Source organism: Oenanthe melanoleuca, chromosome 1A, assembly GCF_029582105.1.
Source record: "Oenanthe melanoleuca isolate GR-GAL-2019-014 chromosome 1A, OMel1.0, whole genome shotgun sequence".
Taxonomy (NCBI): domain Eukaryota; kingdom Metazoa; phylum Chordata; class Aves; order Passeriformes; family Muscicapidae; genus Oenanthe; species Oenanthe melanoleuca.
In genome coordinates, this window is record NC_079334.1 from 23,467,081 (window position 1) to 23,492,570 (window position 25,490).

Here is a 25,490-nt window from a genome sequence, read left to right on the forward strand (position 1 = left end):
GGAGTTTGTATAAACCAGAATACTTTAAAAAAAAAAATTGACCTAGATAAAGGGAAATATATGATTAAATCCACTCTGTTTAAATGCCCTGTTATAAATATTGTGTATACCAGTTTGTAAAAGACAAAAAGGGGAATTTTCCATAGTCTGAAAGGTTTTTTTGCAGAATCAGATTTCCTGCCTTTGTGTAATCAATAGCAAACTATCTGCTAAAGATCAGGCTTCCTACTATGACCAATTGCCCGAAGAGCAGTTCCACGGAAGTTTGGAAGTTTCTTTGACCACCACTGCTTACCTTGCAGAATTATGACAACAAAACAATAATAATTATTGATTACTACAAGGAAAACCATGCTATAAAAAGGGAGCTGCAAACCCAGCTCGGTGGAGCATGGAGTGGGCGGTGACCCCCTCACGTTTTCCCCAGCACTGCTTGCTCCGTCTATAAAATAAACCTATCTAAATTTTGCTGAATATCGAGACTTTTGTTTCTCATTTATAACAAAAGTGACCCTGCTCTCCGCAGGGGGCTCGAACTGGATGATCTATAAGGTACCGTCCAACCCAAGCCACAGTAGGACCGAGTGGGTTAATCCCGACCTACAAACAGGAACGGAGCCGGGCAGGCGCGGCCCGGCCTCTTCCTGGGCGGGACCGCCAGGGGGTTCGTTGGCCGCTGTGAGAGAACTACAGCTCCCGTCGTGCCCCGCGGGCAGCGCGGCGGGAACAAGCTCCGCGCTGATTTGCTGCGCTTTCCGCTGCTCTCGCCAATCAGACGCACAGCTAACGGGGGACGCTCTCCACGCGCGTGAGGCGGGCTGGCGGCGTCCGGGAGCGATGGAGCACGACCGGGGAGAAGTGAGCGGGACGGGACGGGACGGGACGGGACGGGACGGGACGGGACGGGACGGTGGTTCCGCTGGGGCCCGGGCTGGGATGCTCCTGAGGGCGGCGCTGTGTCTGTCTGGTCCCGGCTGGATGGGCCCCTGCGTCCCCCTCAGCTTCCTGAGGAGGCTCCGGGTGATGCTGCCCTTGCTTGGCAGCCCTGGGCACTTGTAGCGTTTTCACAAGTTTCACTCACCTGTTGTGGAAGAGTAACGATGCAATGGTGCTCACGTCCTACGAGCTGGTGTAAGGTGCACCCATACAGGGACTAGAAGGCGATGAAAATAATTTTTTTAGCGGAGTGCAGGCCTTTCAGATGTCAGGAATGCTGTCTGAGGGCCTGGATCCGCAGGAGAGCAGCTCTTTGTTCAGGGAGCAACCTGGGAACCTTGGGTCTGTTTTGTGTGAAAGCCAGGGAGGAAGCGGGGAGACAGCAGTGTGTGAAGTCTGATCTTCCTGTGCACGAGTCTATAATGATGTCCAGCCAGGGATCAGAGGGAATTTAGCACTGGAAGGTGATGGGCTTGCTGCTGATCTTTTGTTGTTGCCACTTGGAGGAACAATTGTATCCTGCTTTATGTAGCTGTTTGAATCTGCCTTTCTGTTCCATCACTTCCTGTGCTGATGCTGACTTCTTGCTGCTCCTTCATGAGTTGCAAACACATTTTCCCAGCTTCTTTTGTGCTTATTTGGAGCCTGGTTCAAGATTCTTCTAGTCTGAGACACACTGTTTTTCTGTCGTCTTTCTTCGGTCTCTTCCTTACAGCTTTCCTGCTGTAACAGCAAGTTCAAAGAGCTAGTGAATATGTTTAGCTGTGGAGACATCTGGTTTTGTGCAAAAACTTGCAGCAAATGTTCTATAAAATGATCTTGCTGGTGTAGTTTCTGAACCAAGGTCAGCTGTGGACTGTTGACTTCCAGGCTGTGCTGGTCTTGTGAGCTGTAGTGGCAGGAATGTTCAGCCTGTGCTTCGTTCTGTGGTTGTGTCCACTGTAGTACTGTGCAACTATATTGGTAGGAAAATTGCCTGGAAGGACACAGTCTCATCTGTCCTTCATCAGCATGGCAGTGCTTTGCCCTGTATTTTTCCATGTTCCTCAAGCTGTTTTCTATCTAGCTACAGCCCTGTGGCACTTTCCTCTTGGGAAGCAGAATGCAGCCTGTGGCATACCAGTAAATGGACCTGTTTGGGGGAAGCCATTCAGTGTCCTGTCTTTGGGGTTGTTATGTGGACTCCTTGCTCAGCCTCACTCCCTGGCCCGAGAAGGCCTCCTGCTGCAGCAGAGGCAGGTTTATTGTGCAGTGGGGTGTAAAATGTCTATTTTAAAGCAAACTGTCTCTTTCTGTAGTTGGTGTCTGCCTTCTGCCACAAAACTTCATCTTTGGAGCGGATGGAGGAGGAAGGCAATGAGGAGGAGGAGGATGATGAATTGGACATCTTTGGGGGTTATGACAGCCTCACGTGCTACAACAGCAGCATGGGCAGTGACAGCAGCTCCTGTCTGGAGGAGTCTAGCGACGATGAGCTGGCAGACCGGGAAGCTGGAGAGCTTTCGACCTCTCTGATGCACCAGCCATCCACAGGCCGCCTCACAGAAGACAGTGGCTCCGAGCCAGGTACTGCCTGTGCTGCCTGAAAAATCCTCAGGGCAGTGGAGGGTGTGTGGCTGCACCTTGGGGATGCTTTGGGAGCAGCTTTGGATTCAGACTGCGTTTTCTAGGCTGTGTGGGGGATCTGCTCTGTGTAACGACAGTCAGCTGGTCTTAGCTCTGTCCTTGTAGTGCACTGACTCTGCCAAATGCTCATGTTTTTGCCTTCCTTCTCCCAGCTGTGTGTGAAATGTGTGGAATTGTGGGCACCAGAGAGGCTTTCTTCTCCAAGACCAAGCGTTTCTGTAGCGTCTCCTGCTCCAGGAGCTACTCCTCAAATTCCAAAAAGGCCAGCATCTTAGCTAGACTGCAGGTGAGTTAAAACCTTTCCATCTGGCTCTCTCTCCATCTCTCTTGTCATGCTGGGGGACTTCAACCACCTCCATACCTGCAAAAAGTAGCATGACAAACTGTGGGTAATCCAGGAGACTCCTGGAATGCATGGGAGATAGTTTCTCAAGCCAGGGAAGGTGTAGCACAGGGAATGCAACAGTAGATGGGATGGTCACCAAGGTAAGTGAACTAACTGGGGATGTCAGTACTGGAGGCAGTGGCTCCAGCTGCAGTGGTCATGCATTGCTGGAATTTGCCATCTTGAGGAATATAGGTCAGCTAAGAAGTAAAGTCACGTTCCTGAACTTTAGGAAGGCAGAATTCCAGCTCTTCAGGGAAATTCTGTGAGCTTTCCTGGGGATGGAGCAGGATGTGCCTGTATGTAGGGGTAGGTGATTGCTCTCTAATTAAATATCAGACTGACATTCCCAGTGGCTTGTTCTTCCTGCCTGAAGTCCCCAGAGAAGGCATGACAGCTTAAAGATGGTGTTCCCTAAAAGCTAAGAAAGGACACACTGATATTTTACTTGCTGTTTCTTATTCCTGTGAGCAATAATAAATATTGTAGTAACCTGAAAACTGTCCCAGGGAAGAAATGTATACCCAGTTGCAGGAGGTGACTTAGTCTCCTGTGCCATTAATGTTTCTAATGTTTGTTCTTTTGTAGGGGAAACCACCAACAAAGAAAGCTAAAGTTCTGCACAAGGCATCCTGGTCAGCCAAGATCGGGGCTTTCCTGCATTCACAGGGCACGGGACAGCTGGCAGATGGGACACTGACAGGTCAGGATGGTGAGTGTAGGTGAGGTGTGAGGAGGTGCAGCTGCAGGAGTCACAGAAATGGGGACACCTTGAGGGCTGTAAGCTCTGCAGTCCTCCTCCTCCTTTCTGGTACACTGCCTTGTACGATGTGTATGGATTGCTCTAACACAGGCTGGCAGAACACAGGGCACATCTTCTTTCCTCTTCTTGCCCATCCACTATTGTAGCCTTATACTCACTCCTCATACAACTTGACCTGGAGCATAAACTCTGTGGTCCCAGCACCCACGAGGTGCTGACTTGTGCTGGCAAAGGTGACTTAAAGGTGTCCTACTTCTCCCAGCCATTCCCTGCCCTGCTGCTCATGGGGAGTTATATTTGCCCCGAGCCACTCACTGATCAACTTGAGCAATAACCAGTCACTGCAACTGAAGGAGCAGCAATTTATTGTGTTATGGAAAAAGGAGGTGCTGGGGTGTGGCAGCAGCAGGGAGTGATTCCTGAGCAGACTGCTGCTGGAGCAGAGCTGTTGCCTTCAACCAGGAGTAACTGTGGGATTAATCTGTCAAAGTAGTATCTCTGATTTTCTCAGTGCCCTCTGGGAAAACAAGTGCTGCTGATATGACCCTGCAGTATTGCTGCTGAGAGGCAAAGATGTGAAGTGATTTAAATGTGAAAGGATGCACTCTCCCTGGAGTGCTTTAGCCATGGGCTGGACTTGACCTCTTTTATTGCCCTTTCTGCTCCCCCTTTTCCAAAAGCAAGTGGCAGCAAATATTGATTAATAATGTATTTTGCCTCTTGTAGGGTTTAGCGACCATGCACTCACATAGGGTCTAGTTTCCCACAGAGAAAATGCAGTGCACTGAATGCATAATCCCTGTGTGCTGTGTCCTGGTGCCTGGAGGCTGCCATCTGCAGTCCAGAAGTAACTGATCTCTGTGCCTGTTCTATGATCTCATCTGATTTTCTGCTCTCATGTCTGCTTGTAGCACTCGTCCTGGGCTTTGACTGGGGAAAGTACCTGCAGGAGCACAGCTACAAGGCAGCTCCTGTCAGTTGCTTCAAACATGTGAGTTCTACTTTGCTCTGTGTGACAGGCACAGGGGGTGTGTCATATGCATGGGGTCCTGTGCTCCTGTGACAGGTGGTGAGCAGAGGCCCAGCAGGGGGTTATTGAGACTCAGAGGATACAGGGAAGAAGTTCGGGTTTCTTGCAGCTGAGAATGGGGGGGTCTCACAAAGGGTCCATTGAGGAGAAGGAAGCAAAGGGAGACTTGATAGAAGCACTGCTGGTAGTGATGCCTTAGATTTTTAGCTTTTTATGTAATTTCATATATTTGTAGCTTTGTAGATTGCTAAAGCATGCATGGCTGTAGCTTCTAGTATTTTGCCAATTCTTCTTCCCTGCATTTAGGAACAATAAGTTAACTTTATAAATGCACTCAGAAATATTGTTGTCTTATGCCAAGAAGAGAACCAACTACAAGAACATTGTTTTCCAACAAGAATATGATCCAGACATAATGAAAATGGGGCAAAAGATACCTCTGGACTGCTTCCAGTGGGTCAGAACCCCAGGAATTATTACCTAACCAACTAACATTTTAACTGGACAGTACATGATAAGTATACTGATGAACTAACCTTATAAAAATTGTAGAATTTCTATACCACATGTGATTTTTGCCATATTGTGTACCTGAAAGCTTTCAGGTAAAGGTTTGCTTTTGTATTCACTCTAACACTGTTGGAAAGATCTATTTTCTGGGCATCAGTAGCCATGGCTCAGTGTTGACTGGGAACAGAATTAGTTCTGACTGAGGATGATAGTGGAAAGCTAATTTTTCAGTTTGTATGGCTGAGTACAGCCCAGGGTCATGTGCAGAGAGGAATTCAGTTTATGTGAGCCTGGCAGGAGCTGCCCCTCCAGCATGCCCAATTTTTATAAGACTTGTTATATTTCTTTTGAATTGTGGTCTGATAATACTGACAGCATTTCCTTTTTCTTAAAGATAGGTCAGGCAGACATGGCATTTTTATTGATTATTAAGTGTTTGTATGCCATAGAGGAATGGCAGCAGCTACTTTGTAGGACATCTGGTAGTGAAACAGTTAAGTATTGCTGTATGGTATTCTGCCTTTTGGGATCTTCAGTGAACGTCCTAGTGAGATGTTTGGGATAGTTCAACTGTATTTCAAGATGTTGACAGAACTAGGAGGGGTAAGGCATGCAAGGCTGTGTCTAAGGTGAAAGTGTAGCTGCCCAAGACATGTCTCTGAAAGCTAGAAGGGCCTGAACCCTGCTCTGATTCCCACATCCCTCTCCCAACATGGCTGCCTCAATCTTTCAGGTGCCACTCTTCGATCAGTGGGATGATGTGGTGAAAGGTATGAAAGTGGAAGTGCTGAACAATGATGCTGTGCTCCCCAGCCGTGTGTACTGGATTGCATCTGTCATCCAGATTGTAGGTAAGTCTCCAAAGTAGTCTTTGACAGCTGGGCACATCTGAGGGAAGCTTTAGAGAGCTGAGGGTTGCTGGTCCAGCAAAACAGCAGCTCCTTGGAGCTCTGCAACTGTTGAGAGATTTTGGAACAGGAAATACCATGGTGCGGGAGTGAGAGGAAACCAGCATGTGGTTCTTCTGGTTGCTGGGCAATTTGCAGGAATAGTTGCTGGAGAAGCTCTGGTAACCTATGCAGAGCTCTGAAGGTTGTGCTGTGGGTACTAAACCTGTGGTGCCAAATTCTTGGCCTCTAATGCCTTTGGTTGTCTGCGTTGTCCTGGCAGGATACAGGGCTCTTCTGCGGTATGAAGGCTTTGAGAACGATGCTGGTCACGACTTCTGGTGCAATTTGGGCACAGTGGATATTCACCCCATTGGCTGGTGTGCCATCAACAGCAAAATCCTGGTACCACCACAAAGTGAGTGTGGGGCAAGAGAGGGCAGCATGTGCCTGGGCATGGAGAAGCTTTGGTTTATGCCTGGCACAGGGGGGCAGGTGGTCCCACTGCAACTCTACTACAGCTCCATTTGTGCTTTGAGTTGCAAGCAGCAGTTTGAGTTTGGAAAGCTGGAGACTGCTTGGATTGCTCCCTCTGCATCTCCCTATCATTGACCTGGGGATGCTGCATGCAGAGCTGATTTCCAACCTGTGGGGCCTAATGCAGGTGGCTTTTCCTCCTTCTAAACCACGTGGTGGCTGGACTTGAACTTTGGGGAGCTTTTTGGTCCTATATCCTGGGCAGTGTCTCTAGTAAGTGCAGTGGCTCCAATCCCTGCACAGCTAGCAGTTCAGAGAGGGATGCCAGTTTAGTGAAATTGTGGCAAGCTGAGATTTGCTTGATAAGGCTTATATGTTTTTGCTCATGTGTTTTGTTCTATTACCACTTCCTTGTCCAATGTCTGCTTGGCCCAGTTCATTCTGTAATGGTGATCCCTTCAGCCAGATGTGAGGACAAGCTGGCAAAACAGAGTACAGAATCTGAGTGTGAAGAAGGCCTTTTGGTGCTAATGGGCTGTCAGAGAGATGAAAGGTGTGGTGCTGTAATTATTTTGGTCATAAATATGGACTTCTCCCCTGCCCATATGTAGCTATCCATGCCAAGTACACTGACTGGAGAAGTTACCTCATGAAAAAACTGGTGGGAGCTAGGACCATCCCAGTGGATTTCCACATGAAGGTAAGTGTGGGAGGCTGTCTTTTTGCATGGGGGAAATGAAGCCGAAGTCAAGACATATGCTCAGCATGTCTCTTCTGGTTCTGATCTGTGCAACTTTTGTGTGCCTTGAAACCTGGGCAGGGCAGGGACAGTGAGTGCATCCACATGCTCCTAGGATACCTGTCATGATGCTGTGAGTAATGGAGGGCACAGCCTCCATGCCCTCTCAGCACAACAGTTTCTGCTTTGGGTCACAGGCAGGCTTTAAAAGCTGTTGTCACCTGGTCTGCTGGGAAGTACTGGGGATGAGGTTTGGCATTTTGCTGGAGGGAGAGGCCAGTGCAGGTCCAACTTGGCCTTTCTCTGCCCTGTTTGAGTGCCAGGAAATAGCTCTGAGTCAAAAAACTTTGCCTTCAGTGTGGCTAGTAAAGCAGCCTGCAGGGAGTGAGAAGGGCACAGGCTTCCTTTAAGTGCCATGGCCTTGGCGTCTTTATAGCTCTCATGATTGTTTTTGTCTGGCCTGCACTGAGATTAGACCTTGTTAAAGGGGAGAGGGTCTTGTGTGTCTAGGAGCTTTGGAAATGACAGATAAGGAAGACAGTCCCAGAGACAGCAGGCAGGAAGGCAGATGATAGGTTGTTCTGTGTGCAAGGTAAGTGGTGACACTGAGCTGGAGATCTGCATGTAGTTAGGGGAATTCTTATGAGGCCACATGACAAAAGGGAGACCCAGGGTGTGTGCCCAACCACATTGTAATGTCCAGGGCTGTGAGCTGCCTGTTCCACCAATGAGCCAACTCCTATGCATCCCTTCCTAGTCAGCTTTGGGCAGTACCAGGGTGCATGTCTGTGGGGAAGGCTGTTCTCTGGAGTGTTTGGAGAGCTGTGGTTGATCTCACCTCTGTCGGTTGTTGCCAGATGGCGGAGAGCATGAAGTACCCGTTTCGGCAGGGCATGCGGGTCGAGGTGGTGGATAAGAACCACGTGTCCCAGACACGAATGGCAGTGGTGGACACAGTAATTGGGGGCAGACTGAGACTCCTCTATGAGGACGGTGACAGTGATGATGACTTCTGGTGCCACATGTGGAGTCCCCTCATCCATCCCGTGGGCTGGTCACGGAGAGTGGGCCATGACATAAAGAAGGCAGGTAAGGATCAGGCCACAGCAACCCTCTTCTGATTTGCTGCTGTTGACACCAGTCTTGGCATGCTGGGAGTGAGGCAGTTCCCTCAACATCTAACAGGTGAAGTCTTCTTAGTTTTCTGTCTGCTGGTTTTTTTATCTGGATAGATAAAAGCCCTGTGATCACAGGTCAGAACAGGGGAATGTAGGGTTTCTTACCTGAAGCAGGCAGTATGTCCCCTTAGTGTGAGAATGCAGACTTTGCAACATGAGAGATGTTTATAGTCTTTTTGACGAAATTCATGCTAGCTTCTGTAACACTGGATGCCATCAGGTTGTGTTTTTCTGGACTTTACCAAGAAGAATTGTTGGTCGTCTTACTCTGGCAAAGTAAAAGACAAAGAAAAAAGCAAGACTTGAGCTCTGCTGATCCTTTTGGTTGTGTCTCCATTCCTTACTATCTCTCCCTGGTGACTACAGCTGCATGTAGAGGTGTTATCAGTAGTGGTCAGGAAATTGAGCCATCTGCTTTTGAGCAAGCCCTTTATCACCACATTTTATGAGAACTGTAGGGAGACTGACCTATTATTTATATTAAATGACCTTATATTGAGGGAAATTGTAGCAGCTAAGCTCTCATAGGAAAATTAATAACCAGTCTGTTTTCTTATTGCAGTTGCTGCAGGTTCTTTACCTCTCTGTTTCTTCCATTCCTCACAGAAGAAAAGCGTAATGACATGGCAAACCATCCCACCTTCCGGAAGATTTACTGTGATGCTGTCCCCTATCTGTTTAAGAAGGTAGGACAAGTCTGCCTCTCTGTGGGGGTCACAAAGAAGGAAGCAGTGATAGCACTTCCTTGCTTGGGCATACATGCTGCTGTGTGGGTTGTTGAGGGTGGTCTTTCTTATAGCTAAAGGCAGTAAGGTATTTAGGGTGTCAAGGCTGTTGTTAAGTTGGAGCAGGTCAAACTAGAAAGGTTAAAGAATTAAAGGACAATGACAGATTGAGGGACTCAACTGAAGGGTGAGCAAAGGAGCGTTGAGTTGGAGAGGGAAGAAGATTGCATGGGAGAGACCAGTTCTAGCAAGGAACTGGATCATGATGGTAAGGACTGAGATGAGAAGGAGGCTTGCTTTGTTGTGGAACAGCAGTTGGGCTTGGCTCTCTGACTGTCCAGAGCCTTGGCAAGAGTTTGCTGACACAAACATAGTGTTGGTTTGGCTGGCTTTTTGTATTTCTTGTAATACTTATACTTTCCCCTCCCAAATTGAGCCAAGTGAAGAAGTTCTAATCCTATTTGCACTTGCTGTGCTTGGTGTGAGGATGGGATTGTCCCATACCCCTGGCAGCACATGTTAAGCCAGAGTCTCCCTTAGGTACGAGCTGTCTATTCAGAAGGTGGATGGTTTGAGCGAGGCATGAAACTGGAAGCCATTGACCCCCTGAACCTGGGCAACATCTGTGTGGCCACTGTATGCAAGGTAAGTTCAGTCTTTTCAAATTAATGTGACCAGGTAGGGTTTTGCATGGGGGAGCAGAGAAGGCTGTCAAGAGAGACAGACAGCTGTTGTGTGGAGGCAACTGGGGGTTACACCACAGCTCTGACAAGCTGTTGTCCGTGTGTACTTAAATGGACAGCACGAAGATAAGCATGCTTGGTCTGCAGTTAGTGTCCAGTGTGTGTGATTGGCAACCACCCTCTTTCCAGCCTTGGGCATACAGTAGGGAAGATCTGTTCTCCAGTTCTGAGAGTGCACAGAGAGGCCCCTGTGGAAAGAAGGGAAGAGTTGTGAAGTGACCTCCATGTGGGGAATAGCATGAGGAAGCTGAGGATGGATGAGTCTCCATCAGTCTCTATTGCTGAGGTAGTTGTAAGCTCTACTCTTGTGCTAGTGTTGAGAAGTAAGTTCCTTGCCCAGGTTTCCTCAGAAAAGTATATTGAATGTCGAATGTATAGCATCCATCTGGGCTTTTCCTGCTTCCTCAAGAAGCTGTTTGCCCTCACAGTAAGCTGAGGACTTTGACACTTGGAGTTTGGCAGTGGGATGCTAGAGCTGTTTGTGTCTATAAAATGTTCCCTTCAGCCACTGCTTGGAAATGGCAGTTTGGGACAAGCATGCCTATTGCCTTTGGTAGGCACCAGTTACCAGTGAGTGACAGGATGGGACAAGTCTTATTGTTATATGAAGTAGCAAATCCAAGGGTGGTGCTCTTTCCCTTCTACCCAGTAACAAATTCCTGATCTGGCTGGTGTAGAGGGTTTTTGAGCTACAAGTAAAGTGTTTCTAGGGGAGAACAGAGCTCCTGACAATTTAAGGCTTTTCACATAGTCCTTTCACAAGGCTCTTAGTGTTGGTCCCAGTCCTACAGAAATTGCTGCTTTGGGGATTAGCTTGTATTCACTAACATATTAGGAGAAGCTTGGGGCATATAACATTGCATTTTACTGTCTAGTGGTATTTGTGATCAGTGTGCAGGGACTCTAAGAAAGAATCTTTTGTGAGGAGGAGAGGCTGTAGAGCACTACACTCATCCCTTCGCTCCCATCTCAGGTTCTCTTGGATGGGTATCTCATGATCAGCATTGATGGAGCAACATCTGATGATGGCTCTGACTGGTTCTGCTATCATGCCTCCTCACATGCCATCTTCCCTGCCAACTTCTGTAAGAGGAACAACATTGAACTGACCCCTCCAAAAGGTGAGACTTGGACTCTGCCCTGTGGTACAAACCTGCATGCAGAATCTGATAGCTGGTGCATTTCTGAGAAGGGTCAGGTTTAGATGAATCAAAACAAGGTCCCAGTCTGCTTGTTTTTCAGGGAGACAGGGCTAGTTCAGAGACCCAGGCTGTTTGAGCTCTGCCCATATACCAAGTCTTGGTTAGCCCCTGGCAGATCAGTGGGAGAGGTCAGTATGATCCCCAAACTGAACAGAATAAAAGCTTTTAAAGGACAGGGAGGGTGGGAAGGATAAGTAGAGCCATTGCTGCAGGAGTCAGTGCTTAAGTGTCCAGAGTCATCTCTATTCTTTTCTCCATTAATAAATCTGATGTGTATTTCTTCAAACTCCTAAGAGATGATCACCCTAGGAGTGTTTTTGCTGCCTCGTCTAGCTATACTCAAAAAGTCCTGCTCTAAATTTCTGTGTTTCAGCATTTTTGTGCAGTTCTGTTCCATCTTCCTTTGATGTTCCTGCTGCTGGGAGAAAGAAAGATTGGTCTTAGTGGTGTGTCCTGAGCATACTACTTCCTACTTGCTGCTTGTCCTCCCCTTTCTCTGTAGTCTGTGTCTATGGCTGACACAGATGTTCAGAGCTGCAACTTGCGCTTTTTTGTATTTGCCTGCTGGAGAGGGGTGCTGGACTCCCATGGAATCCAGGCACTAGGTTCATGTCCAAGGTCAGGCTTTATGTGCTGGTTTACTGACCTGTTTTGCAACCAGTTGCTATGCCTTCTCCTGCCTACTCTGCCTTTTGTCCCAGCTAGTCTACCCAGTGACTGCCTTTTTACCTCTTAGTGTTTCTTCCTTCTGCAGGGCATGATGCAAAGACATTCAGCTGGGAACGTTACCTGGAAGAGACCAAATCCAGACCTGCTCCATCACGTCTCTTCAACACAGTGAGTACTGCCAGGAAGAAAGGATGTGTAGCGATGCTTGGAGTAAGCAAGGAAGAGTGCAACAGCTCTGGCTGTCACAAGATCACTGAGATGGAAGTGACTTCTTGTCCAACACCCCTGCTACAGCAGGGTTTCCTGTTGCAGGTTGCTCAGGACCATGTTCAGATGGATGGAGACTCCACAACCATGTGGGCAACCTGTGCCACTGCTCATTGGCCCATGGTAGAACATGTTTCCTGATGTTCACAAGGAAACTCCTATGTTTTAGTTTGTGCCTATTAACTCTGGTCCAGGCACTGGGCAGCACTGAGAGGAATCTGTCTCCGTCTTTGCACCCTCATTTTTGGCATTTATACGCATAAATAAGGTACCTTTGAACCTTTTCTTCTCCAGGATGAGCACTCACACCTCTCTCAGCCTTTCCTCATACGAAAGATGCTCCAGTTCCCTCATCTTCATGGCCCTTTGCTGGACTCTCTCTAGTATGTCCACATCTCTCTTGTACCAGGGAACAATTCAGGTGTGGCCTCATCAGTGCTGAGCAGAGGGGAAGGATCACTTCCACTGATCTGCTGAGAACAGGTTACCATTAGCCTTCTTTGTCCCAAGGGCATATCTCTGACCCATGTTCAGCTTCATGTCCACTGGGATTCCCAGGCCATTTTCTGGCACACTGCTTTCCAGTCAGTCTGCGCCCAACTTGTGCTGGTGCCTGGGGTTCTTGCTCTTCAGATATGGGATTCTACCATTTCTCCAGCTTGTCAAGGTTCCTCTGGAGGGCAGCACAACCATCTAGTATATTGTTTCTCCTCCCAGTTTTCTACCACAAGCAAGCTTGCTTGGTTTGATATGACATTCTGACATGTCTTCTGGATAGTTAATGAAGATGTTGAGTAGAATTGGATCCAGTTATGACCCATGGGGTACACTGCTAGTTACTAGCCTCCAACTAGACTTCATGCCACTAATAACCATCCTCTGGGCCCAGTCACTCAGCCAATTTTTAGTCTATCTTGCTTTCTCTGCATTCAGCCTGTATAGTCAAATCATCTTCTCTATGAGATTGCTATGGCAGTGTCAAAAGCCTTCCTGAAGTCAGGATAGACAATATGCAGTATATACAGTCTCTACTGGGCTGCAGTTTGCTGACTGTCAGCACTTCAGAGAGAGCTTAAAGGCCCAGGAGTACCTGCTCTCCAAGTTGGGATGTCAGTGTCCTGCTTTTGTGGGTCCCTCTGAGTGTCACCTGTGATTCTCTAGTGTTTCTGTGAGCTCCAGGCTACTGGTGGGCTCTGCATTGCTCATTACCTGTGGATGTATGGCTGGCATGTTGGGTGGAAGGTGGGAGCTGCTTTACATCAACAAAACTGCTGCAACACCTGGGCCTATGCTGGTCTTTCTGATTTCCCAGGGGTATGTCAGGTAATTGTTTGACTGTGTGTTCCTGAACTGCTGCTCCCCACACATCAGGATCTTGCTTCTAAGGGCTGGACTGAGATTTACTAAGGACACAGCTGGCCTTGGATCTGTGAGCTTGTTGTCTGTCTGCTTGCTTTAGGCTGGAGGCTAGCCTGTGTGAGAATGGTGTTGGCCAGATGTGGGTTTGGACAGAGTGCAATGGTCTTGGCTTTTCTTTCTTCATATTTTCATTTTTTATGCACCCAGGACTGTCCGAACCATGGCTTCAAGGCAGGCATGAAGGTGGAGGCAGTGGACCTGATGGAACCCCGGCTGATCTGTGTGGCCACGGTGAAGCGTGTAGTCCAGCGTCTCCTTAGCATCCATTTTGATGGCTGGGACAACGAGTATGACCAGTGGGTGGACTGCGAGTCTCCAGACATTTATCCTGTGGGATGGTGTGAGCTGACAGGCTACCAGCTTCAACCACCAGTGGTTCCAGGTGACTGAAGATTTTATTGTGAATTCTAATGCTAGAGATAAAGATTTCCTTCCTCCTGCTCTGTGAGCAGCTCCTTTGAGTTTTGGGCCTTGCAGGGAGAAGCAAATGGCCTCCTTGAGTCGCACTGACTACCATAAATTTTCCTCTGTTGCCACGTTCTAGCAGCTGGCAGAGGGAGGAGCCTGATGGGGAGAAAACAGCCTGAGTTTTGAGATTGGCTCTGTTCCCCCACATCAACAGAGAATTAATTGCTCCTGAGGAAGTTGGGTAGAGTTCCAGGTGGTCCTATCCCTGCACAGCTCCCTTTTATTAAGCATCTCTATAACCTTAGCCAGGTAGCTGCAGGAGCTCACCTCATGCTCCCTTTTCTCATCAACTCTCTGACTCTGTCTGTAAAAGGTAAGAGCATCCTCTCAAGAGTTCATTCCTTCCCTTGTCACAGGGAGGCCACTGCCTCACCTTTGCAGATGTTTTCCTTCTTGTCCCAGACTATGAATCTTGTTTCTTTACTGCCCCACCAAGTCTATACTGGGCCTCTCTCCCCTGTGCTGCCCCAGCCTGCTGCCCTGGGCCCTCATCTGGAAGCACAGACAGCAACTGCACTAGAGCCTTGCTTTCCCCTCAGCTGGTTGTCTTGGGAAGAGGGCTTTGGCTTGGGGGGACGGGTATATCTGTTTCTCGCTTTTGTCACTTCATCCCAGTTACCTACTGGTTATGGGACTTGGCTTTCGTTTCCCTCTCGTCTCCATGACAGAGCCCACAACTGCAGCGAAGGCCAAGGAGGTGCCCAAGAAGAAGAAGAAACCCTATGGAAAGAAGAGTGAGTGATGTTTGATTAGTGCCCTCCCGCTCGCTCGCAGGCTGGGCCCAGTTAGAGGAACCCTGTCCATGTCCCATCAGAGCAGGAGAGAGAGGCCTTGTGTTGCTGTGGATACCCTCAGTTGGCTTTGGGTTTGCCAACACAGCTTCATCCTTCTTACCTGCCCTGTTACCTAAAGAGCAGAGAGCTGTGTGCAGGAAGGATCTGTTTTGCAGTCTGTTTTCTGTTGGCCGAGGTGTATATGGCACTTGCTTCCAGGTGTAAGGTTGTGCTGCTTTTCCTACTGTGTCCTTGGTTAGAGGGAGATGTTTGCTGCAGCTGGAGGGTAGCTGGAGAGCAACCCTGCTTTGTGCTGAGGGAAAGAGGGCCTTAAGATGGCTGAAGAGGCCAGGAAAAAAACATTTTATTTTTTTCATTTTGTCATTGTTGTTGTTGTTATTGCAGTAGCTGTGGCAAATCATATAGATAAAAGATTTCTTCCTAGGGGGTGGAGGGGAAAGGAAATCTAAAGAATATAAAGATTTTAAACCTAAATAAAAAGGTCAGAACATTACAATTACAATGTCTGCACCTTGCAGCAAATAATGCTCATTGCCTAGGACTAGACCCAGACAGGTAAGCAGAGCTGACTCCACACTGATTCCAAGAGGACCTGCTCCTTGGAAGTTTAACACATGCTGAAGGGCCTTGCCTTTAATGAAGGAGAACATGAAGGAGCATATTTTGAGATGATGACTTTAGAATTTTTCTCCAATAGGCAATTTCTGTTGCATAACCAGTTGGCAGCTAATGACTGTGTAGCTTTCTGTTTGGTTGTGCTGGTCTCTGGCCTGTGGTTTCTCAGAGGAGCAGGGTTGCTGATTTTCCAGGGGAAGAGAAACACATTTTTGCTCATACTCTGTTATCTCTTTGTTAAGGAAAAAAGTTACCTGCCAAAGCCCGCAGTGTCAAGCAGCCTGTCAAGAAGCCTTCTGCCACGAATTCAAAACGAGAAGCAAAAGCTGCCAGCCAGGCTTTGCCAGAACCAGCACCTGATGAGAGTAAGGGAATGAATTACTCCATCCTGCAGCCACATCCACCTCTCCCTGTACACCCTCTTGGCCACTAAGTCATGGATACCCCCACAGGCAGGAATAGGTAGCAGCATGTCAAATGTCCTTCCATACTCTTCCAGAGAGACTCCAGAGAGTGGAAGAAAATATTTGCTTTCCCTGGAAAGGTTTGCCTCCCGAGAATGTTTGGTGGGACCAGTACTGCTCAGTATATCAATGGTGCTAGTGCCTGCTGAGGGCCTGGCTCAGGCCTGCTGAGCATTCTGGTTGTATAAGGTCAGGGAGGAGAGACAGAGTGGATATGTCAGAGGTAGCTGTCACATCCCAGTCCCCATAAGGGCTGTTGCAGCATGTGAGCACAGTCTCTTGTACTATGGTGACCAGAAGAGCAGCTGAGTCACTTGCCAGCCCTAGTGGGTAGGGGGAAGGAGGGTGGGTGAAGTGCCTTGTGCACATGGGGATTGGAGAGTCATGAAGGTCCCTTCTGTTCATTTAAGTTCCCCTGTGTGAATGCAGGCAGATTGAAAATGGACCACACCAGCTTTTCTTCCCTTAGGATCTGTTTTTGGGAGCCAGCAGCTGAATGCTGCCAGGGTTTAGGCCCATCCTGATTGCTGCTGTGACTGTAGATAGATTTGCAGTGGCATGACAGAGCTGCCTGTGGTGAGGGACCCTCAGGAAATAAGCAGGCCCCAGGGCTGGTGGCATTTGAGTACCTGCATTGACAGAGCTGGTTTGGAGGTGCTGCAGAGAATGCAAGTCAATATGGGTTGATTTTATTTACTTATTTTTCCCTCTCTCTGTCTGTCTCTTGCTAGTCATTGCTGTACGGGTGAAAGAAGAAACCATTGACCCTTCAGATGCAGAATTTGGAGAGACAGGGCTTCCTGTTCCTATCAGCAGCATAAAGCAGGAGGACACAGACTGATTTGGAGCATTCCCTAGCTGCCCACGGCAGCTTCACCTTGTGGCTCTTTAGGGAAGGTCCTGGCAAAAGGAAACAGGACCAAAAGGGCCTTCCCTTTTTAAAGCAGACCACCCTGCAGCATCATAACTCTGCTTCCTGGTGTGCAAGAAAATTTCCCCCAGACTTGTAATATTAAGCCCTGGGAAACAGCAGAAGGACTGCAGGCATGCTAAGGAGCATGACCAGGGTGGCTGCTGTGGTTGTGCATGCCTGATTTTGAAGGCACCTTTTGGAGCAGGAGCTGGAAACAGGGAAAGAGGCTGCTGGAGCATAAAAGGCCAGTTTGGGTTCTTGGCTGTGGCTGGAGGTGACAAGCTGCTGTCCAACGTGATGAGTACAAGATGTATCAGGAAAGGAGCTGCCCCATAGGACTTTGGTGCTGTGCTCTCTGGTCTAAGCGTTACAAACCTCAAGAAAATCGGGACGGGAAGAGTGGAAAGAGGTGAAGAAGCAAAAAAAGATGATGATGCCTGCTGAAGAAATGAGAACTTTTTTCATAGAATCATAGAATGGTTTGGGTTGGAAGAGGGCCTTAAAGATCTCAAGATCCTCCTCATCTAGTTTCAATACCCCTGCTGTGGGCAGGGACACCTTACACTAGAGCAGGTTGCCCAGAGCCCCATCCAACCTGGCCTTGAACACTTCCAGGGATGAGGCATCCACAACTTCCTTGGGCATCCTGTTCCAGCGCCTCACTACCCTCACAGTAAAGAATTTTTTTCCTAACACATAATCTAAAACTACTGTTTTTTTGGTTTGAACCCATTCCTCCCTGTGCTGTCACTACATGACTTGTAAATGGTCTTGTCCCATCTTGCCTGTATGTTCCCTTCAGTAGCAGGAGACGGCAGTTAGGTTACCTTGAAGCCCTTTTTCCAGAGTGAACAATCCCAATTCTGTCAGCCTTTCCTTGTAAGAAGAGGTGCTCCATCCCTTTAATCATTTTGGTGGCGTCCTCTGGACTTGGTCCAACAGGCCTTTATCCTTTTTGTGCAGAGGACCTCAGAGCTGGATGCAGCACTGCAGGTGGGGGTCTCACCAGAGCAGAGGGGGAAAATCCCCTTCCTCACCCTGCTGGATATGCTGCTTTTGATGCTTTCACTCATCTCTTAATGCTTAATTGGCTTTCTGGGCTGTGAGTGCATATTGCTGGGTCACATCCAGCCTCTCATCCACCTGTATCCCCAAGTCCTTGGAAGGACTGCCCTTGGTCCCTTCAACCCTCAGCTTGTGTTGATATAGGGGTTGCCCCAACCCAGGTGCAGGACTTTGCACTTGGTCTTATTAAGCCTCATGAGATTTCCATGTGCCCACTTTAGAGTCTGTTCAGATCCCTATGGCTGGCATCCCATCCTTCAGGTGAGTGAAGAGCACCACTCAGCTTGGTGTTATCTGCAAGCTTGGTGAGGGTGCATTTTATCCCTTTCTCTGTGTCATTAATGAAGACATTAAATAACACTGGTCCCAATACAGAACCCTGAGGGACTGATGCCCATTGGGACTCTGAGCTGTTGACCACTACCCTCTGAAGGCAACCATCCAAACAGTCCACCCATGGAATCCATCACTCCAGTTTGGAGAATAGTTGTAGGAGGCTGTGTCAAAGGCTTTACAGTAGTCCACCTGGCTCTAGAAGCTCTCCTCCATGCATTGCAGGAGTCTCCTGGATTGCCTGCAGTTTGCCTTAGTACTTCCCCAGTGCACATGAAGGTGGCTGAAATCCTTCCAACATGACTGGAGTGTGTGAGCACGATGCCTCCTGAACTGGGGCAAGAAGGCTTTGTCAATAGGCTCTCCTTGGTCAGGCAGCTGTAGCAGACCCCAGCCACAAGGTTCCCTTTGATGTCTCAGTGTCTGATCTTTCCCAAGTCTTTCAACCTGCTCATGGCTGTTCTTCAGGGACAGCTCTTCACACTCCAGGTACCTCTTGATGTAGAGGGCAACCCCTCCACCTTTCCCTCCTTTCTGTCTCTTCTGAACAGCTCATAGCCATTGATTGTCACACAATTTGTTCCACCTAATTTTATTAATGGCAGCAAGGTCATAACTTCAGCAAGGTGGCTTCTCCTTTGGTTTGTTGCCTATGCTGTGTGCATTGGTATAAAGGCACCTTGGCCAGCCTGTTGGCTGCATCACCTTCCTAGAGGAACACTCCTTAATTCCTTTGAGATTACAACTTCCCTGTTGGCTTCTGTTACCTCAGGAATCCCTGGCTCACCTCTGTAAGGCTCCCAAGTGTGCTCCCCTGTGTCTGCTACCTCTTCAAGTCACCTGCAGAGAGACTTGCTAGCACCCTGTCCCTCTAACCTTTTCATACCATCCTACAGCTTGCCAGAGAAGAACCTGAAATTGTCCCCCTTATATCTTGTTTAATCAAGAAGAAGTTTAGGAAGATTTACCACTACCATAAACACCTTCAGTGGTAGCTCTTTGATGCTCACCTTGAGGCACAGTCAAGGAACACCTTTCACTGCACTGATTGGTATTATCTACACCCATGGAAGCCATGGAACTTTGGACCTCACCTGCACTGAGTTCTTTAGTTTAAACCCATCTATCTCACCAAATTAGGTAGACTGCTTCCAAAAATTCTCTTACCATTTACAGACAGGTAGATCCCATCCACCTAATATGTTACAATTATTAAAGCACACCCACCCTAATATGTTTACAATCATTAAAGCACACACTATTGTCACAAAAGCAAAAACCTCCATGGCCCCAGCCTCAAAATCAGATGTTCATCTGCAGTATATATCTGCTTCTGTCATTTCTTGCTTTTAAACCAAGAACTGCAGAAGACTTGGACTATGGTTTGAGTTTTTAATTACTTTAACAGTTGTACTGTAAATTTGATCTACAATCTGTACCCTAAAACCCTGTGACCAGCTTCAGGAAGAGGCCCAAGGCTTGCATATCGCTTTCCTGGCCACCAAAATGCAGTTAGTCAAAACATATCTTTACCTGTAAATTTATCTTTTGAAGCCTTTTCAATTTAAACAAACTTTATAGGTCCCAACCTGTGCAGTCATGTGGAATAGCTTGAGCACATTCCTTATCACGGGATCACTTACGGATCACTGATCAAATTCTGCAGGAAATAAAAAGGCTTCTATGTGCATATGTTTTAATTCTGAGGAACTGCTGGGAATTAAGGCAATGTTTTGACTAATAATTTTTAAGCTTTCTGGCATAAGACTTGTGCTAGTGCAGGACCTTACTGGATGGTGCTGGTTGCAGTCGCACTCAGGGTTCTTCTATGATTCTGGAAGTTGTGAAAGTGCTCTCAAAAACAAAACCAAATTTGTGGATAGCAGCTTTTCCACATAGCTGGAAGGAAGAAGCAAGTATTCGGCTTCGTTGTTTGCACCACCAAAGCACGCTGCAGACTCTATGGAATGTGCCTCTGTGTTCTGCAAAACCAAACCCTGCATCTTTGGCAAATCAGCATTGTTTCGGTGGCACCAGGCTCTCCTTTGCACCTTGGGCAATATTCATGTTTCCATGGCAGGGACAAGTCTATAAAAACTGCTCTAGCCAGACTGTAGGTATGTGTCCAGCATATCCTACACACTTCAAGAAGCCCTAAGCTCTGCTCTTACTGAAGCCTTTGGCTGGTGATTTTCCCGACCTCTTTTTCTTGCTGGACTTGCTTGCAGCCTTAGTCTTGTTAGGATTGGTTTCCCCAGGCTTGCCTTGTCCCCAGCCAGGGCAAGTCTGGAAAGTGGTGGAAAGTTTCACCTTCAGCCCCTTGACTTCTGCAGGGGACCCACAGGTGGCCCCTACGCGGAGGTTGAGTTTGTTGATCCACCTGAAAATGTGGCAGAAGATCAGGGAAAGGAATGAGGCAGGGCGAAAGGAAGGGCAAAAGTCTACGCCCATAGGTGGATGATCACTTCAAAGTAAGGCCAGGTCACCTGGGTGATGTCTGAATATTGAGTATTTGCCCACCCCAGCTTGTGGTCGCTTTCTCTACACCCAGAAAGCCCAGGCAGCTTCCATCCTTGCACATAGATGTGTGCTACATCTCACCAACACTGGAAAAGACCGAAAATGTCCAGTGTGCTTTGAGCTTGTGCCTTCAGCATTGGGGATCCAGCTGCTCCTCCAGCAGATCCCTGAGGCTGTTGTTCCCCCATGGCACTCACCTGCGCAGCGGAAGGAGCTGGCAGTCGCAGTGGAAAGGCACATCCTGCAGGCTGAGGATCTCCAACCCCGTGAAGTTGCTCATGTCAGGTATGTTACTCATTTTGTTGCTCTCCAGGTAGAGGCTTCTGATCTTGGGACCGAGGCCAGTGAAGGCATGGGGGGAAATCTGCAATGGAAGAAGGGTAAGTCAGGGGCATGCTGATCAAGGCAGGGGAGCAGATCTCTGACCCTGAACTTCTGATCATTTTGGGGGGCCTGACAACCTGTCCTGACCCTGGCAGCCCCAAGGAAGAGCTGCTTTAAACAGGGGGGACTGTTAATTAATTCAAGCAGTTTCAATCACATTTTCGAGCTCATTAGACTCCTGTTCAGTCTTCTTTTTAAGAAGGTCACATGCAGGAGGTCTCAGAGTAAGAGCTGGGTGCTGTTAAGAGACACAGTTTTTATGAGGGTGCTGATAACACTGCATCCTTGAGAGGATGGAAATATTCGGGGAAATAGCAGTGAAGAGTCCTGCAGGACAGCCTGTAATAAGAGAAAGAGAAATCTGGCCAGAGCTGGGGGAAGGAGGTGATTTAGGGAATGGTCTGGACCCCAATGAAATTGGGTGTTTAAGGACTGGAAGGAGTAAATTTCTCCTAGGGGAGCCAGGAGCAAGGTTGAAGCAAGGCAATACTACAGCTGGGCCTGAAAAAATTCTGGCTTCCCAGCCAGGCTATAGAACATCTCCTGAAGGATTGGGAATTCAGTGATGTCTGAATGCCCCTTTAGGGGCCACCAGCCCCAGACAGCAGAACTTGTAATATGCCCTGTGGTGCCACTGCCCCTTGGGAGTCCCATAACACACTCACCCACTCCAGGCCCATGTTGTCCAGGTAGAGGTGCTGCAGGCTGGAGGCCACTGGCAGGAAGGCACTGTCCCCTATGTGCTTGATGGGGTTCCGGGACAGCTTCAACTCACTCAGGGCAGGCAGGCCCCACAGGGCTGCTGTGGGCACCTCTGTTAGGTGGTTTCCTTCCAGCTGCAGCTTTTCCAGCATCTTGGTGGGAGCCAGGGCAGCAGGGGCGATGTGCCTGATGGCATTCCCAGCTAGGTAGAGCCAGCGGAGCCCCCTGGCTCCGGCCAGGTCACCCTCTGCCAGCTCCCCAATGGCGTTGTGCTGCAGATGCAGGGAGATGAGGTTGGGCAGGAGCCGGAAGGTGCCTGCAGGCACACGGGTGAAAGCGTTGTGCTCCAGGTCGAGGTAGGCGAGCTGCGGGGCCCCTTCAAAGGCGGCAGCCGCCAGGCTGGAGAGGTGGTTGTCGGTGAGGTACAGGTAGACCAGGCTCTCAAGCCCCCGCAGTGCCCCGGGCTGCAGCACCCTGATGCTGCACCTCTGCAGGTGGAGCGACACCAGCCCCTTCAGGCCAGGGAAGGCATCCGCTGGCACTGTCCTGAAGGGGTTTCGGCGCAGGTCGAGAAGGCGCGTGTCCTCTGGGAAGCCCCGAGGGATCTCCTGCAGGTTCCTGTTCTCGCAGGACCCGTGATGGAAATCAGGGGAGCAGACACATCCCTGGGGGCACTGACTGCTGCCGGCTGCCCTTGGTTGCTCTGGCAGTGCCGTGGGGTTAGGAGGTGACCGGAGGCGACTGCATCTCATCTCAGGGGACCTCAGGGAGTCAAGAGACCGACCACGGAGGGTAGGGGGGGCAGCACAGGCACCCTCAGCCTGCACCCGTGCCCTTGCCAGCCACTTGTGGAAGGGGCGCAGGAGGCAGGAGCAGAGCAGAGGGTTCCCATCCAGGCTGACCCTTACCAGCCCCCCCACCCCAGCTAGGGGTGGCAGCCCCTGCAGTTGGTTTTCCCGGAGGTCCAGTATACGGAGCTGGGGACTGTGGGCAAAGGCGTCGGGTGCCACATCCTGGAGAGAGGCATGGTCCAGGAAGAGGTGCCTCAGTGAGGCCATAGCCAGGGCTTCCTCAGCCACATAGGTGATGGGGTTGTGGCCCAGGTCTAGCCAAGTAGCCCCATCCAGCCTGGCCAGAGCCTCGCCAGGCAGTGCCTGCAGCTCATTGTGGTCCAGGCTCAGCCTGCGCAGGGCAGGCAGAGCAGCAAAGGCCTCAGTGCCCAGCACATGGAGGGCATTGTGGGACAGCCGGAGCCATCTAAGAACCTGCAGACCCTGGAAGACCATGTCTGGGAGGTAGACCAAAGCATTTGCCCTCAGGTCGAGGACAGTGAGGGACCCCAGATGGCCAAAAGCACCCGGCTGTATCTCCTCAATGCGATTCCCCTCCAGAATGAGCTGCTGGAGGGAGGAAAGCCCGTCCAGGGACTCCTGATAGAGGAGTACTATGCCATTGGAGGCCAGGTTGAGGTAGACAAGCCTCCCCAGACCCCGGAAAGCCCCTTCCTCCAGCCTCTCCACCTTGCAGCGCTGCAGGTCTAAGTGTGTCAGGTAGGGGGTGGCAAGGAAGGCTCTGGCTGGGATGACCATGAAACTGTTGCCCCGAAGGTCTAGTTCTCTGGTGCGCTGTCAGTCACACAAATAAAACACTGAGTTACCCCAGGGCTGCCATACCTATCTTCTCTCCCCATCCCTTGACCTTTCTTCCTCTTCCCCACCTCTGGGATGGTGTCAGGGATGGCAGTCAGGCTCCCATTGAGACACAGGACATGGGCGCGGAGGTTATCGCAGACACAGGGTGCAGGGCAGCGGGCGGCAGCTGTTGCCCTCAGGGCTGCTGCAAGCAGGAGGAGCCCCCAGGATGGCCCCATGTTGGAGGGCACCTGTGACTGGGGGAGAGACAGCAGTAAGGCCAGGAGAGAGGCCAGGCTCCCATGCATCCCCAAACACCATCCCCTGCTTGGCACCCCATGTTCCAAGAGGGCTGCTGCTATCACCTAGTGGGGCAGATCTCACTTTCTCTTGCTCTCACACTACGACTTCACAAGTTATAAATGAGGAAGAGTGGAAGAAAGAGAGGAATGAAAAGTGAAGGTCATAGCTAGCAGGTCATTCAAAAGAAGCTTGAAACAGACAGCCATCTCACCCCTGCATTTTCTTCAAATATCACTAACTTCAGATTACCTTGGTCTGTGAGGGCAATCAATATCTCTCCTACAATTGTTTTTGTAAGGCAAGCAGGTGTATCTATCCAGGGCATGTGACCACACAGGCTTCTGAGCTGCTACCCTTCTTTAAATGGCAAATGTCCTATGTCTCCACTATCCTGGTTATCTGCTTCCCAGCTCTCTGCCTACTGCGCTGCAAGCTCCATGCTTCCCTCCTAAGCTATTCATAGCAGTGTTTGGAATAGAACTCCACTGTTTAGCTGCAGGAAGGAGAGGTTGGTTTTGGCTGGGCAGAAGTGAGTCCCTGGGGCGAAGGTACCAGAGAGAGGCCAAAGCTGGGAGAAACACAGAGGAGGCAGCAGGCTGCAGATATGACCAATACTAAGCTTTGGGACAGCATCAGAAGCATTTGCAAGGCTCAAACTTTTGAAGTCACTGTAGTGCACAGCCCCATACCCACTGTAGTTCATTGTCCCTGTGGTCCCATGCTCCAACACTGCCCTCCTGCTGTCACCCCACCTAGTCCTGCTGCAGCCCCCACACACACACTGGAGCAGTGCTCTCCTGCACACCCACTGCCTAGTGTCACCAATATAATGTCCCTAAACTCAGTCCCTGTGCTGTGCCTGGAGCACTGACATGCCATCACTCCCTCTCTCCTTCCCTCCCTCACACCTGGAGGATTCACATACCCTGGGTTTGCAGTACCTGGACTTCAAGATGTGTCGAAGAGAGGAAAGTGTCCCCTGCCCTGTCTAGCAGCTGACGAGCTCCTGCACCGGTGTTTGCTCTTCTTGCAGAAGTGAGAACTGAATGGACCCTGTTGTGTTGCTTTCCCAGCAGCTCTCACCAGGCAGAGCCAGAAACGTGGGAGGAGGAAAAGGACGGCGGGAGGAAGGGTAAGCCACCCCTGGAGAGAGGGCAGCAACCCAGACATTACCTCCCCCTTGATTCACCGGGGGCTGGGAGCACCAGCCCAGCAAAGCCCATGTGGGGCTTATATTCAGCGTTTCCAGGGCTCTGCCTTCATGTTTCAGGCTATGTTAGACACAGGAGCTACAGAGGTGCAGGGCAGAAAAATGACATCCAGCCAGAATTGCAATGGCAGTGCTAAGCCTGAGCAAAAGGAGAGGCAGCTGATTAGTCGTGCCACGTTTACAGCCCTCCACTCTCCTAATTTTGCTTTTATACTTGTTTAGAAGAGGCTGGGTTGGCAGTGCCTTCATCACACATCATTAGCTTACAGAAGGACATGGAGGTATTAAATTTCCTCCCAGACTGTTGTTCTACTCTCCCAGGGAATAGGAATAGATATGCAGCCTGACAAAAATCCTGGAAGATTTGATACTGTATCTTGTTCCCCTTTAAGCCCTTCTCCTGTTCAAAAGCCTCAGAAGAAGCTGAAGCTGATGAGATCATTGCTGGGTAAATGAGCAAAATAAAAGCCTGAGGTGAGGCTGGGGAAGGGCCAGATGTGGCATTCAGTGCCTGATACACCCTATCATCTCC

The 25,490-nt window shown here is 49.4% G+C and overlaps 2 protein-coding genes across 5 annotated transcripts; one reads left to right on the top strand and one right to left on the bottom strand.

Annotated features, from left to right (window-relative positions):
* The first annotated feature begins 779 nt into the window (after positions 1-779).
* L3MBTL2 (L3MBTL histone methyl-lysine binding protein 2) lies at positions 780-19,987 on the top strand. 4 transcript variants are annotated; one of them, XM_056481817.1, is made up of 17 exons: positions 780-858; positions 2,235-2,502; positions 2,715-2,848; positions 3,536-3,659; positions 4,622-4,701; positions 5,984-6,101; positions 6,421-6,555; positions 7,226-7,314; positions 8,211-8,442; positions 9,138-9,217; positions 9,797-9,901; positions 10,973-11,120; positions 11,956-12,038; positions 13,704-13,938; positions 14,693-14,758; positions 15,676-15,798; positions 16,629-17,513. In XM_056481817.1, the coding sequence occupies exons 1-17, from the start codon at positions 838-840 to the stop codon at positions 16,736-16,738; spliced, it is 2,151 nt and encodes a 716-aa protein (XP_056337792.1). In that variant the 5' UTR covers positions 780-837; the 3' UTR covers positions 16,739-17,513. The 4 variants fall into 4 exon arrangements, with proteins under 4 accessions (XP_056337792.1, XP_056337793.1, XP_056337794.1 ...); XM_056481818.1 differs by having other exon boundaries at positions 3,536-3,650; positions 16,629-17,500; XM_056481819.1 differs by lacking the exon at positions 14,693-14,758.
* Positions 19,988-20,341: 354 nt separating this feature from the next.
* CHADL (chondroadherin like) lies at positions 20,342-23,719 on the bottom strand. Its single transcript, XM_056516365.1, has 4 exons — positions 23,532-23,719; positions 21,778-23,439; positions 20,926-21,092; positions 20,342-20,588 (listed from the first exon to the last, which is right to left on the bottom strand). The coding sequence occupies exons 1-4, from the start codon at positions 23,682-23,684 to the stop codon at positions 20,363-20,365; spliced, it is 2,208 nt and encodes a 735-aa protein (XP_056372340.1). The 5' UTR covers positions 23,685-23,719; the 3' UTR covers positions 20,342-20,362.
* Positions 23,720-25,490: the final 1,771 nt, after the last annotated feature.

Excerpts from the sequence above, each read along its gene's own strand:
- L3MBTL2 (XM_056481817.1), top strand. The coding sequence starts at position 838 with ATGGAGCACGACCGGGGAGAA. Across the intron at positions 4,702-5,983 it reads CTGTCAGTTGCTTCAAACAT|GTGCCACTCTTCGATCAGTG; the intron begins GTGAGTTCTACT and ends TCAATCTTTCAG. Across the intron at positions 6,102-6,420 it reads ATCTGTCATCCAGATTGTAG|GATACAGGGCTCTTCTGCGG; the intron begins GTAAGTCTCCAA and ends TTGTCCTGGCAG.
- CHADL (XM_056516365.1), bottom strand. The coding sequence starts at position 23,684 with ATGGGGCCATCCTGGGGGCTCCTCCTGCTTGCAGCAGCCCTGAGGGCA. Across the intron at positions 23,440-23,531 it reads TCCCTGACACCATCCCAGAG|CGCACCAGAGAACTAGACCT; the intron begins GTGGGGAAGAGG and ends TGTGACTGACAG. Across the intron at positions 21,093-21,777 it reads ACAACATGGGCCTGGAGTGG|ATTTCCCCCCATGCCTTCAC; the intron begins GTGAGTGTGTTA and ends CTTCCATTGCAG.